At 43.4% G+C, this 14,912-nt stretch overlaps 1 protein-coding gene across 1 annotated transcript in view; it reads right to left on the bottom strand.

Moving 5' to 3' along the window:
- The window catches only part of ankfy1 (ankyrin repeat and FYVE domain containing 1), a 66,158-nt gene that overhangs the window by 26,911 nt on the left and 24,335 nt on the right, over positions 1-14,912 (bottom strand). The window contains exons 8-11 of the mRNA XM_080210447.1: positions 4,213-4,417; positions 3,628-3,696; positions 3,334-3,530; positions 236-333 (exon numbers count right to left, since the gene is read on the bottom strand). Of these exons, the coding sequence (XP_080066573.1) occupies positions 236-333; positions 3,334-3,530; positions 3,628-3,696; positions 4,213-4,417 (569 nt within the window). The remainder of the gene's footprint in view (positions 1-235; positions 334-3,333; positions 3,531-3,627; positions 3,697-4,212; positions 4,418-14,912) is intronic.

Raw genomic sequence — 14,912 nt, 5'->3', positions numbered from 1 at the left:
TATTTACTCGTTAACCAAGGGAAATGTTCTTGTACAGGTGAACACCTGTGTTGAAGCTACTGAACCGGTTCCATATTTTGCTGCAGTCACTCGGTCTCGATGCCCTGGAGCGGAATTCAACTCAAATTAAATGCAGTTCGATATACAAAGGGAAGTTGCAATCCATCAACGTGTTACAAGGCTTTCTTATAAATCAAAACAGCATTTCCTTGGGCATTTAACTTGGAAAACTCACCAGGTGATTGGTATGATTAACCATGGCCCCATGAGCAACCAGGAAAAGTGCAGCAGCTTCATTTTCAGTCTCTGATGCTCTTTGCATCAAACAATTGCCTAATACAGAAGAGAGAGTGAAATGCAATTCACTATATTAGAAACCTGAGAGTATAATGGGCTGGGATTAATGAATTGATCTTCTCATAGATTACTATTTTATGCCATGTAAATAAATAACACCTTAAATTTACATTCACTAGTACGCTTCAGGGTAAATCACCAGAGGAGATTAACAAAGTCAAGATCAAGTTTAGTGTTCAGGTGAGGGAATATCAGATCGTGAGGGAAGAAAATTCAATTAAAAGCCTTATATTCTCTTATAACCCAAATAAAGCAAAATCTAGTTAAATAGCAAACTCAATCGACAAGTTGGGAAGCAGTTATTTTCAGGATAGGAATTCATCTGCATCACAGGCTGGGTAGTTAGAGCGTATAATTGCAGCATTACATGTTAACTCGGGCAGGAAGCATTATACACATGACCAGAGTTTAGAGTGGAGAAATTGATAGGAAGTGCACGCTGAAGAGTTTTAGATGGATTAAGGACATAATACATTGCATATAATACAGTATATTGGATATGCACCTCAAGTCCAACAAGATGCAGGGTTACAAGTTGAGTAGTGGACAATGGGATTAGGCTGGGTGGCTGGCTTTGGGCTCACACAGGCAAAGTGTTCTGCATTATGTCTGAAAATGACGAATATTCGTAATGTGGGGAGGGGGTAGAGGGGAGAGCCAGTATGGACACAATGAGCCAAACAGCCAGTGTTGTAACAATTCCGTTCTATAATTTTTCTTCCGAACATGACTAGAAATAAGTTGCCTGTTACCTGTGTCCCAAACAAATTGTGAAAAAAGTCACCTTTTCATCTTTAAAAAGATTAAAAGCTCTAAAACAACTGAACAAAGATAGGTTCCAGGAAAGCTGTGTGTGAGCTGCTCAGAGATGATAAAGAGTTGGATGCTTTCTGCAGAAGTGGCCAAACCACGAACTGGGGAGTTACTGGTTAGTCAGCTGAAAAACTCTGAAAAGCTTACGCCATCAGACATGATGCAAGGGAAAGGATTCTTAGAAGACTGCATCACTAATAACCACACCCATGAAACTCAAGGGGGTTGTTGGATAGAACTCCTGACCTACCCTGCATGAACAACAAGGACAGCACACCGTGTAACTGTATAGCTGTCATGCAATGCACGCTGAAGGGAGATTTTTGAAGTTGTGTAACTCAGCCTTGTTGTAACAAGTATTTAAAATGACATTTACCCTTTTCTTTGCAGTACCGTTTTTTTTGCACTGGCTCTGATTTGAGCAAAGTGAAAGCTTGAGTGAAGAGTGTTCATTTCTTCTTAGGGTTAAGGATCTCACAAAGGGCTTTTAACACTCTCAAATCACCAGTTATACAGGCACACTTCTATCATGAGGAAACTTAAAGCACCCAGAAAAGAGGGAAATACGAAACCGAAAGAAAAACAGCAAACCAGATGTTCTCCTCTAGCTGTGAACAATCAAGATCACGACTGACCCCAAAAGGGCATCAGCAATTTCTTTCACATCAGGCAGCAAGACAAGGTGATACTCAACATGGTGCTTTGTCACAGATGCCATGTTTAGATGGGACAGCAGACAGTTTGCTTGCTTAGGTGGGCTGAAAACATCCTTTTAAGTATGATACGATTTCTACAGTGCCCTGGCTTCAATTCACACCAAATTAGATTAAATGAGTCACTTGCACTGCTGTTTGTTGGGGCTTGCTGTGCTTAAATTGGCTACCACATTTCCAAAGCACTTTAAAACGTCCTAAAGATTTGAAAGGTGCTGTGTGTGTAAACTCATTTCCCCCCACCCCCACTATAAGTTTCTTATTTTCAATGTATTTCTTCATATGGGACCATTTTGAATGATCTAAAAATCACTTATGTACAATAAGCAACGTGACAATGCAAGGGCTAGACTGTTCACACCCCCCCTCACGTCCAAAATAAATTAGAACTCCCACTACATCAACACATGAACACTCGTGAACATAACAAGTACCGATAGAGAGAGAATGTTTTCTCTTGCAGGGAAGAGCATAACTAGAAGCCATGAATGTTAGACAGTTAGCAAGAAACTCAATCGGGAATTCAGAATAAGCTTAAAGTAAGTAAAGTAAAAAGTAAAGTTTATTTATTAGTCACAAGTAAGGCTTATATTAACACTGCAATCAAGTTATTGTGAAATTCCCCTAGTCGCCACACTACAGCGTCTGTTCGGGTCAACGCACCTAACCAGCACACCTTTCAGACTGTGGGAGGAAACCGTGCACGCTCTACACAGTGACCCAAGGCAGGAATTGAACTCAGGTCCTTGGTGCTGAGGCAACAGTGCTAACCAGTGTGCCACCCTTACTCAAAAGGATAGTAAGAGTGTGGAACTCACAGTTGAAGCAAATAGAATAGATATATTTAAGCAGAAGCCAGAAAGCATTTGAGGAAGAAGGAAATGAGAGATTTAGAGGAGAACTGTGATTGAAACACATACACACCAGCTGGCCAGTGACAATAATGGAGCAGAAACATACTAAGGATGGTGCAACTTGGCGATCACAATGTTTCCACAAGATTACTCCTCTTGCCTTTCTCAGTGGTAGAAGATGGAGGAGAGAGGGGTTCTATTCGAGTATTATCCGAGTTACTGCAGTGCAAGACAGTTAACCAGGCAGAGTGCAGCCATTGTATGCTGGTGGATATCAAGCTAGGGAAGAGCGGTGCCCTTCAAGAAAACTGTGGGATGGTGCTAACTTATGATTAAAGGTATACCCATTCAGGCAAGTGAGGCACGTGCACACTTGAGTGGTAGGATGTGTCACATTATGTCAGAACACAAAACAGCTCCAATCCATCATCTTGTTTTTAAAGGAAAAAAAAATCACACCTAGTTATCTAATATAAACTAATGTTACCTCTGCTTTTTCTTAGTGTGCATGGCCAGCTTGTTGCAGTACATATTACTGCAGCTAAAGAGGGAGTATTGTGATACACAAACATTCATGTGTGCTGCTAGTTTCTCACCCTTTACATCAGGAGCATCTGGATTACTACCCCGCTTAATAAGTTTTGCTGCAAAACTGTTCTCATCAAACGAAGTGCCGTTCACAACCGGATCATCATCAAATGGATTCACTGATTGATTTGGGTCCACAGTTATATCCTGGAGCGCCAACCACAAGGCTGTACTCCCTTCGTGGTCCTTCAGTTCCAAGTCACATCTAGAAAATAGTAAAGCCAAAAGACATTTAAAGACTAATGCTGAACCCCACAACGTGGCTTCAGAAAGCAACAATACAATTCTGGACTCATACTTACTGTTTACACTGCAGTAACTTGGTGAAGACATACTCATTGCCTGCTAATATAGATGTGTGTAAGGGGGTCCTGCATAAAAGATGGAATGGGGAGATGGGAGTTACAGCGCATCACAAATAACCCCACATGTAGAAATTTCATCAGAAAGTCTTGACAAATTTTTCAATAACCAATGTATCACTGTAAGAAGTCTGACAACACCAGGTTTAAGTCCAACTGATTTATTTGATAGTAAACTCAAGCTTGAGGTTTCCCTCTTCGTCAGGTGAATGAAGAGTACAACGTATCACTCTCAGAATGCTGACACAGTTGGATTGAGACATATTGTAGGGTTAAATTCAATTTACAATCCCAATTCAGACAGTAGGATGACCCAATCTCATGATGCCACTCTCCTATATTTACAACAGCCCGCCACACATGGAATACAGTTCCCCGCAATACAATTAAGGAAAGAGAGGCAGAAACTGAGAAGAGAGATACAGCACAAGTACAAAAGTACCAGTCACAGTCAGTTCCATTTTAACAAAATTGCAGGAGGAAAATGCACTTAAAAATACCACACTAGTACCAATTAGTTCTTACCGCCCTTTGCTATCCTGCATGTTGGAATTGGCAGATGCATCCAAAAGTGCTTGTGCAATACGTGCCATCCCTGCCATTGCTTCCACTGAGTGTTTTTTTAGGCTATATGATGCCACAAGGTGAAGTGGTGTCTCCTGTTCTCCGTACGTAGCTGCGTTTACACGAGCACCATTTCGAATCAAGAAGCCAGCGGAAAATTCATCACCTGGGTTAACAAAATCCCAACACTTTGGTTTAAAACTCAGATTAAAAACGCCCATATTTACCACTCACATGAAGGTGTGAGAGAATACACATACATACACCACACTTTGTAATGTTAAAGTTAAATGCGAACAGAATTTAAAAAGAAAGTGGAGGAACAAACTAGCAATATACACTATTCAAGTTGGAAAGCAGGCTTTTCACAATTATGAAGCTGTTAGAAGGTAGAAGCCAGAGCCAATTGAAGTCTGAGCAACCTGTCCTGGTCCCTTTACACTGACGCTATAGTTAAGAAAGCTCAACAACTTTCTCAGGAGACTAAGAAAATTTGGCACGTCCACTACGACTCCCATCAACTTTTACAGACATGTGATAATCTTCAAATGAAGCAGTGGCCCGATGGGAAAAACGGTCAAGTATTTAGAATAAAGTGAAGGACAGCAAACCAAGCCATTTCAAAATGCCAGACCCCTGTAAAGCTGGCTGACACTGAACAAATGACGATAACCAGCGAGGGCCAAATGCTTGGCCTTCAGGCTATTTTAATGAGACTGTCTTCACACAGCCTGGGTGAGACATTATTAACACTAGGACAACCGGCCTTTACACAGATGACTCCATATACCATGAGATAACATACGAGACATTAGATAAGGTCAGAAAGGAGGGAGTCACAGAATTTGTTCATTACAGAAGACAAGGCATAAAGGAGTCACTGAACCAAGGTCAGGGATGAGGGAGTCACAGAATTTGTTTTGTTCAATGTACCACTGCTGGTATTACTAACATCATGTAAGCTGATAAGAAAAAGTACAATTATTGAATCGATCCTTGTAGTGAGCGCAGTCTTGGATAGAATCAGCAGTTAGTGTGGACTGTTCTCTGTTTCCAAGATTCAGCCATATACTGCATGCAGTTTTGTGATAATAATAGTTTTTTTTTAAAGCAAATGTTAAGTTTAAATATTACAGGAAACAAGAAATTCTCCAGTACAACAGATGCACCACAAAGCATTCTTTCTGGTTGTATCACAACTTGGTATGGCTCCTGCTCTGTCCAAGACCGCAAAAAACTATACAGAGTCATGAACATAGTTCAGTCCATCATGCAATGGACGGGAGGCTGGCAGCCTCCCATCCATTGACTCCATCTATACTTCCCACTGCCTCGGAAAAGCAGCCAGCATAATCAAGAACCCCACGTACCCCAGACATTCTCTCTTCCACCTTCTTCAAATCAAGAGTCTGAGGACACATACCAACCGACTCAAGAACAGCTTCTTCACTGCTACCAGACTTTTGAAAGTACCTACCTCGCATTAATTTGCTTTTTCTCCACACCCTAGCTATGACTGCAACACTACATCCTGCACCCTCTCCTTTCCTTCTCTATGTACAGTATGCTTTATCTGTATAGCGTGCAAGAAACAATACTTTTCACTGTATAGTAATACATGTGACAATAATAACTCAGAGCTTCTGCTTACAGCCTGCTTTTTCTCCTCATTAGTAGTGAATTCTATTGAAACCTTTTATTTTTTCAGGAGACTGGCTTCTGGGGTGCAAGAGTTTGCGCAATGGTGTTTCTTTTGTTACACTATCAGGATTCCACCAGCAAAAACTTTCACATTCCAATTTCCTCAACATATGAGGTTTTCAATGGTCACTGTCACTCACGCCTATATAGATCAAGACAACTGGTTAGTCAACCTCCCCTTAAATGCACTATTTGCCTTAAATGCACCACAGAATAGCAAAATGCCATATTTTTCCAGCGCTTCTCTTGTAGCCTAAAGTCACTTCCTAGCGTAGCACTAAATTCTAACAGTTCGATTCCCACTCCTTACTGAAGCAATAATTGGGGAACAAGCACAATTACAGTCAGGAGATCCTGGATTATAGTCTGCAGAAGATGGAAAACAAGCTTGTTCTCTGCTCCAAATTGCTGGGAATCTCCTTGTCTGGAGACTGTGGGAAAGTCCCACAGTCAAAGAATCACAGTCATTGATTGGAGAAACTGCAGCTTGCTTCAAGTATCACTTTTTTTTTAAAAAGAATAAATTTATTAAGTTGCTCTTCAGAGCTCATTTTGATGGTGGTGCAAGGGAGGGAGTGGGCCATGGGGGGGCAGTGAAGAGGAAGGGAGAGATATGGTGGGCATTGCAACATTGAAAATTCTAAAATGTAGTGGGTATGGTGGGTCTGAACGCAAAAGAATGATGAAAGGTCATTGACCTGAGGTTTCTCTCTCCACAGGTGCTGCCTCAACAACATGTTACGTATTTGCAGCAATTTCTGTTTTTATTCCAAAGTAACGTAATGTTCTACAGGATCAAACTTCAAGTTTGTTTACAAAGGAAGAATCAACTGCAAGTCTCAGCCTTTACTAAACAGACTGTACACAGTCCCTATTCCTCTCCCCTCCACGAGATAGCAACCCATGTATGCCACACAAGTAGCCCTGATCCCTCCTGCCAAAAACAATTCCATTAGATTTTACTCAACTCTTTTGCCTCAGGATTAATAGAAATAAACTACACACACAGGTAGCCTCATACTGTCTCAACAATGCAAAAAAGTTAGGTTTTGCACCGGCTGCGAGAATTGGAGTGAACTTAGTACAGTTGGATAAATGACAGATAAACCGAACACTATTGGTCACTATCAAGCTTTTCTGTTCTCCTCATGGCACAAGGCCATCCAGATAAGTAGCCAAATCTCAAACAAGCTGTCCCCCCACCTCACTTTTAAGCAATAAAATCACCACACACTGCTGCCTCTCGTGTGCAGTTTGCATGTTCTCCCTCTGTCTGTGTAGGTTTCCTCCAGGTGTGCCAGTTTCCTCCCACAGTTTGAAAGACGTGGGGGTTAGGTTGATTGGCCAAGCTAACTCGACCCTAGTGTCAGGGGGACTAGCTAGGGTAAATGCATGGGGTTACAGGAATGGGGCCTAGGTGGAATTGTGGTCAGTGCAGACTCAATGGGCTGAATGGCCTCCTTCTGCACTGTAGGATTCTATGATACTAAGTCTGAGCCTTCCACACTACTTGCAGTTTTCACCCTTAACCATGCCCTCACCTTCAGTGAAATCTTCATTTGCTTAATCCTGTCTATACAATAACCCAAACTCATACACTCCAATTATATCTCTGGAGAAGGGATCTCACAGCAGAGGCTCGATGCTCCATCTAGCCAATGCAGAAGCTACTGCCTGACTTGGTGATTACCGTATGATAAGAATCTTGTACGTGACGCACACTGCCATTGTATGGCAGTGATAAGAACATAAGAAATAGGAGCAGGAGTAGGCCATCCAGCCCTTCGAGCCTGCCCCGCCATTCAATAAGATCATGGCTGATTTGTCGCTGCTCAGTTCCACTTTCCTGCCCTCTCCCCATAACCCTTAATCCCCTCTCCTATCAAAAACCCATCAACCCGCGTCTTAAAAATATTCAGCGAGGCAGCCTCCACCACTTCAACGGGCAGCGAATTCCAGAGATTCATCACCCTTTGAGTGAAGAAGTTCCTCCTCAACTCCGTTCTAAACCGCCCCCCTTTTATCTTGAGGCTGTGCCCCCTAGTCCTACTGTCTTTTTTGATGGAGGGAATGAAACCAAAAGAGAAAGTGCTGGAAAATCTCAGGGCTGGCAGTAGCTGTAAGGAGAGAAAAAGAGCTGATATGAGTCCAGATGACCCTTTGTACTGATGACAAAGCTGAGTCCAGCTGACAAAGGGTCACCTGAACTTGAAACATCAGCTCTTTACTTTCCTTACAATTGCTGCCAGACCTGCTGAGATTTTCCAGCATTTTCTCTTTTGGTTTCAGATTCCAGCATCTGCAGTAATTTGCCGGAATGAACATTTGTTCATTCATCTATCACCCGCTCAACTGGCACTCCATCCGCACACATTCGTTTTCACAAGTCAAAAACAGAACACACTGAAAAGTCTTGGGAAGGCAGGGCTCTTAGATGACTGAAACGTTGGCTGATCAATGCCAGGAGTGCGGACAGGGGCAGCTGAAGGTTGGGGGGGCGGGGGGGGTCATGTGATGACATTTCCCAGACTACATCCAGCCGGACTTAGGAATCCTATTTTGTAAATCTTGAGTTACTGAGAAGGGCCCAATCAATTTAATGTTAACCCAGTGTCTTTTCCCCAGAACACATTTCAAACCTTACTGTTTCAATGCACTCTGTCTGGCAAACTTTACTTCTTTACAAACAATATAATGGAGCAACTCAGCAGCAAATCAGCTCCTTAGTTACAGTTGAACACGGGAGCAGACTGTTAACATGCAGCAGGACTGCATTCACCAGTATTTATCACTGAACATTAGGAGGGGTATAGACAGGGTGGATAGTCAGAGGCTTTTTCCCCCAGGGTGGAAGTGTCAATGACAAGGGGACACAGGTTCAAGGAGAGAGGGGAAAAAGGGGGAAGGTTTTCGGGAGATGTGCGGGGTAAGTTTTTCACAAAGAGTGGTGGGTGCGTGGAACAGTCGCCAGAGGGGATGGAAATAGGCACACTGAACATTTGAGACATCTGGATGGGTACACAAATAGGGAGGGAAGAGGAGGGATATGGACCGAGTAGGGGCAGAAAGTTTTTTTTTAAAAGTTTAGTTAGGGCATTATGATCGGCACAGGCTTGGAGGGCCAAAGGGCCTTTCCTCACGCTGTACTTTTTGTTGTTTGTACTTTTAAACAGATGATGGGACCAAACAGGAAATAAAAGATTGCATGAAGTGTGTGGACACTGCAAAAGACACTATTAGATCTGCATTTGTATAGCACCTATTACCCACTCCAGACCTTCCAAAGTAGTTTAAAGCCAAGGAATTATCTTTGAATTGTAACCACTGTTGTAACATGAGAACCATAGGAGTTGGGTGGGATCATTGCTGGTGCAGGCTTGATGGGCCACATGGCCTCCTTCTGCATTTAGGGATTCTATGTTCTGTGATACTGGGGAGATTTTCCTAGTACTTCTTCAAATTCGAGCCTTGGAAGTTATATCTCCAGACAGTGTCGATGAGGCCTCAGTTTAGTATGGCATCCCAAGGGTGACACCTCCAACAGTAAACACTTGGCGCATCAGCCCAGATTAAATTCCCAATTTTCCACCACCAATATTTCTCTTTTAAAGATAACATTGATGCCAATGTTGTGCAAACTGTAACATTTCTGACCATTTTATGCTGTCTGCAGGAATTGTAATTTCCATTGAGACACTGGGGTAGGATATCCAATCTTATCCATTGAGCAAAATTGACTCAAAAATCAGGAATGGCAATTGCAGGTCATGTGGATGGGAGTGAGCAGATGCTGGTGGAAATGCCATTGCATGGGGAACAACCAAATCGCACAATCAGCAAGGGGTCTGACTGCAAGTGGCTGGGTGTCATGAGAACAATTAAAAAGGCATCAGGAATTTAAAAAGCATCATATAGAGCCACTGGCACCAAGAAGTTAGTGATGCCTCCTTGGACTGAGCTCCTGCTCTGCGTGGCTACACAGTGGTGACGGCCATCGCTGGAGCGAGCTATCTTGGATCTGGTGCTATGTAATGAGGCGGGTAGAATTAGGGACCTTGAGGTGAAGGATCCTCTTGGAGAGAGTGATCATTGTATGGTGGAGTTTCTGTTGCAGATGGAGGAGGAGAAAGTGGGTTCCCGGACACGTGTCCTTTGTTTGAATAGAGGGGAGTATGGTAGGATGAGAGAAGAATTGGCGAATGTGGACTGGGGGAGCGCGTTGGAAGGTAGGTCTGCTGAGGAGCAGTGGAGGATCTTTAAGGAGATCTTTCTTGGTGCTCAGCAGAAATTTATTCCGATGGTTAAAAAGGACAGTAGGAAGAGAGGTAATAAGCCGTGGATAACGAAGGAGGTGAAGGAAAGTGTTAAATTAAAAGCGGAGGAATTTAGAGTAGCTAAGAGCAGTGGGCGAGAAGAGGATTGGGAAAGGTTTAAATGTCAACAAAGATTGACAAAAAAGTTGATAAAGGAGGGTAGAAGAAGCTATGAAGCTGGGCTAGCGCTTAATATAAAAAAGGATAGCAAGAGTTTTTATAAATATATAAAAAGGAAGAGGCTGGCTAGGGTGAACGTTGGTCCTTTAGAGGATGAGAAAGGGGACCTAGTGGTAGGGGATGGGGATATGGCTAAGGTCTTGAATAACTTTTTTGTTTCTGTCTTCACGGAGGAGGACGTGAATAATTTGCCGGGTGTTAGCGATGGAAAGGTGGTAGGACTGGAGGGTCTTAATGACATTACTGTTACTAGAGAGGTGGTGCGCGACAGACTGGAGGGGCTGATTGTGGACAAGTCCCCAGGACCGGATGGAATGCATCCGAGGGTTCTGAAAGAAATGGCGGAGGTGATAGTGGATGCCTTGGTGGTTATTTTCCAGACGTCGCTGGATTCCGGGGAAGTGCCGGAGGATTGGAAAACGGCTAATGTTACGCCGTTGTTTAAGAAGGGTGCCAGGCAAAAGGCGGGGAATTACAGGCCGGTTAGTTTAACGTCTGTGGTAGGTAAAATGTTAGAATCCGTCATTAAGGAGGAAATTGCGAGGCATCTTGAAGGGAATTGCTTGATAGGGCAGACGCAACACGGTTTCATTAAAGGGAAGTCGTGTCTGACAAATTTACTGGAGTTCTATGAGGATGTGTCTAGGGCGGTGGATAGAGGAGAGCCGGTGGATGTGGTCTTTCTGGATTTTCAGAAGGCGTTTGATAAGGTACCTCACAAGAGGTTACTGCAGAAGGTCAGAGGACATGGAGTTGGGGGTAGGGTGTTAGCGTGGATAGAGGATTGGTTGTCAAATAGGAGGCAGAGAGTGGGGGTCAATGGGTGCTATTCGGATTGGCGGTTGGTGACTAGTGGGGTGCCCCAGGGGTCGGTGCTGGGGCCTCAGCTATTTACCATTTATATAGATGATCTGGAGGAGGGAACCGAGTGTAGGGTGTCGAAATTTGCTGATGACACCAAGATTGGGGGAAAGGCAAATTGTGCGGAGGGTGTGGAGAGTCTGCAGAAGGATCTAGATAGGCTGGGCGAATGGGCCAGGAAATGGCAAATGGAATTTAATGTTGGCAAGTGTGAGGTGGTCCACTTTGGTAGGAAGAATGGTAGGAAGGACTATTACTTACGTGGCGAAAAACTGCAGCAGGCGACGGTGCAGAGGGACCTCGGGGTCCTTGTGCATGAGTCGCAAAAACCCAGCCTGCAAGTGCAGCAGGTGGTCAGGAAGGCGAATGGGATGCTGGCCTTCATAGCGAGGGGGATTGAATATAAAAGTAGGGAGGTCTTGCTGCAGCTGTATAGGGCATTGGTGAGGCCGCAGCTGGAGTACTGTGTGCAGTTTTGGGCGCCGCACCTGCGCAAGGATATTTTGGCCCTGGAGGGAGTGCAGAGGAGGTTTACTAGGCTGATACCGGAGTTGAGGGGGTTGAGCTATGAGGAGAGGCTGAATAAACTAGGCTTGTACTCGTTAGAGTTTAGAAGAATGAGGGGAGATCTCATTGAGACGTATAAGATGATGAATGGGATGGATAGGATAGAGGTGGAAAGACTCTTCCCGCTCAAAAAAGACAGTAGGACTAGGGGGCACAGCCTCAAGATAAAGGGGGGGCGGTTCAGAACGGAGTTGAGGAGGAACTTCTTCACTCAAAGGGTGGTGAATCTCTGGAATTCTCTGCCTGTTGAAGTGGTGGAGGCTGCCTCGCTAAATATTTTTAAGAAGCGGGTTGATGGGTTTTTGATAAGAGAGGGGATTAAGGGTTATGGGGAGAGGGCGGGAAAGTGGAACTGAGCCACGACAGATCAGCCATGATCTTATTGAATGGCGGGGCAGGCTCGAAGGGCCAGATGGCCTACTCCTGCTCCTATTTCTTATGTTCTTATGTTCTTAAAGGATCAGCGTTGAGCTGGCCCCAATTCCCAGGCTAAAGGACAGCGCAAGATGTTTGTATGCGGACAGCAAATTGAATGCAAAGAGCGGGTTAAAGTTGAGGGGCCTCAGTAGAGCTGCAAACCTGGACATTAAAGGAATTTGGAGAGCAGGATGGTCAATGAGAAGCAGGATGACTGGTCACCTGAGAAATAATTCAACCCTCATTTAAACATACCTGTGGAATGGGCTGGAATGCCAGTTTAAGAACTGAGGCACTATAGCACCAACCACTGGCAAAAGAAAGCTATTACTGCAAAAATATTTAATTTCGTGATTCATAGAATTTAGAAGATAACTTTTAGCTTGGAGCAAATTTTTTTAAACGCTAGATGAAAGGATAACACGAGTTTGAGAAAGTTGAAAGGTAATAATAATTTAAAGAATTATTCATGTTTAAGGGGTTAGAAGTATGAAAACTAATCAAAAAGGTGGTCCCCTCAGCTTCATAATATAGTCAAAGAGTCTGGTAAAATTGCAGTTGTCTCCATTAGGATACAAATTATTGCTGAACAAGGACAAAGCTTTTCATCTTGTACTCAACAGGACAACACCAAGTGTAAAGCAAATAGTTAATTACACCACAAAATAAGAATGCGGATTGGTTGACAAGTGGACTCTGATTGGTAGAGGCATCATCATGGAGAATCCAATTGATAGTGACTGACAGTTAACCGCCAAGCATTGTTTCCAAATTTAAACCAGGTAGCTTAATCTCAAATCCTCAGGGCAATGCCTTCACCAATGAATCAGCAAATGGCAGTCGCTCATTTTGCTTAGCTGAAACAAGCACATGCATACATGTCCTGTCTACAATGAACAGGCACCAGTGTAATAATGTGGTTTACAATATTATTCATGCATTTTCCTCAGATCAAAGAAAGTTGAAAGCGGCTGGTAAATAAGGAGTGGCACCCAGTTCATTACCGATCTGAAATATCTGTCCGATCCACCTGCAGGATCAGCATTTTGTTTTTATTTCAGATTGCCAGCATCTGGTCAGGTGATTCCTCTGAGGAGTTTGTACATTCTCCCCGTGTCTGCACGGTGTAACATTTCCGACTATCTCATGCTGTCTGCAGGAACTGTAATTTCCATTGAGACATCGGATATTCTATCCCACTGAGCAAACTGACTCAAATCTGGAATGGCGGATTGGGTGCCCCAGTTTCCTCCCACATGCCAAAAACGTGCAGTTTGACTGGCCATGCTAAACTGACCCTTCACGTCAGGGAAATTAGCAGGGTAAATACGTGGAGTTACAGAGATAGGGCCTGGGTGGGATTGTTGTCGGTGCATGCTCCATGGAGCGAATGGCCTCCTTCTGTACTAGTCATGATGTGGGAATGCCGGCGTTGGACTGGCGTAAACACAGTAAAAAGTCTGACAACACCAGGTTTTAGTCCAACCGATTTATTTGATAATACTCAAGCTTCCGAGGGGACTGCCTCTTCGTCAGGTGAATGCCACCTGAACGTCACCTGACGAAGAGGCAGTCCCCTCGAAAGCTTGTGAGTATTATCAAATAAATCGGTTGGACTAAAACCTGGTGTTGTCAGACTTTTTACTCCTTCTGTACTACAGGGGTTCTATGGTTTGCAGTATTTTGCTTTTGCAATAGATTTGCAGTTCTTGGCTAATTTAAGAGGGTGGAGAATGAATAATTTTCAATCTCCTCAGGTAATAACCAAGATTCAATTAATTGATCCCTGGGATGCGGGGTTTTCTTGAGGTCGGCTGAATAGATAAGGACTTGTAGAAAGGTGTCATTGAGATAGAAAACTGACTATGGTCTTATTGAACATTAGAGCAGGCTAGAAGAGTCAAATGGCCTATACTCATTCCTTTTTTTTTTGAGTAGTGTAGCAATAAGCAGCCAGAAAGTTCATAAACCAAGTCAGTGAAAATAACATTGAGTTTTGTTCTCGAAATGCGCCAATGTAACAGCATTAATTGTCCATTCCTAGTTCCTCAGAGGACATTAAAAGTCAACCATAGTGGTCTATCACAATATCTGGAACGAGTAGACTGTCTTATGAGGAAGTGTTAGCCAGGCAAGGCTCATATCCACTTGAGTTAAGCACAAGATGTGACTTGAGGGAAACATACAAGATCCTGAGGGGTCTCGACAGAGTGGATGTGGACAGGATGTTTCTAGAACTAGTGGGTCACTGTTTAAAAATCCTATTTAAGGAAAGGAGTCGAGGTAAATTATCATTACTCAGGGTCCTGAGTCTTCAGAAATCTCTTCCTGAAAAGCTGGTGGAAGCAAAGTACTTAAATATTTTAAAGGCAGAGGTGGACAAGAATCTATGTTACATCATCAGACGTAGGCGGGATGGAGATTTGAGGTTACTATCAGATCAGCCATTATCTCATTAAATGGTGGAGCAGGCTAGAGGGGCTGAATGGCTCATTACTGTCACTTGTTTGCATATTAAGTTCAGAGCCTCAAGTAGGTCCAACCAAATAAGGTGAGGAGCTTAGTGAAACTAATGAATCAATTGGATTTTAACAACTGAGCAACTTCCATTATTTTTTTTCC

This window comes from Carcharhinus amblyrhynchos, chromosome 23, assembly GCF_965287045.1.
Source record: "Carcharhinus amblyrhynchos chromosome 23, sCarAmb.v2.hapA, whole genome shotgun sequence".
NCBI lineage: Eukaryota > Metazoa > Chordata > Chondrichthyes > Carcharhiniformes > Carcharhinidae > Carcharhinus > Carcharhinus amblyrhynchos.
The sequence above is the reverse complement of the archived record's forward strand: the minus strand, read 5'-3'. Positions and strand labels throughout refer to the sequence as shown.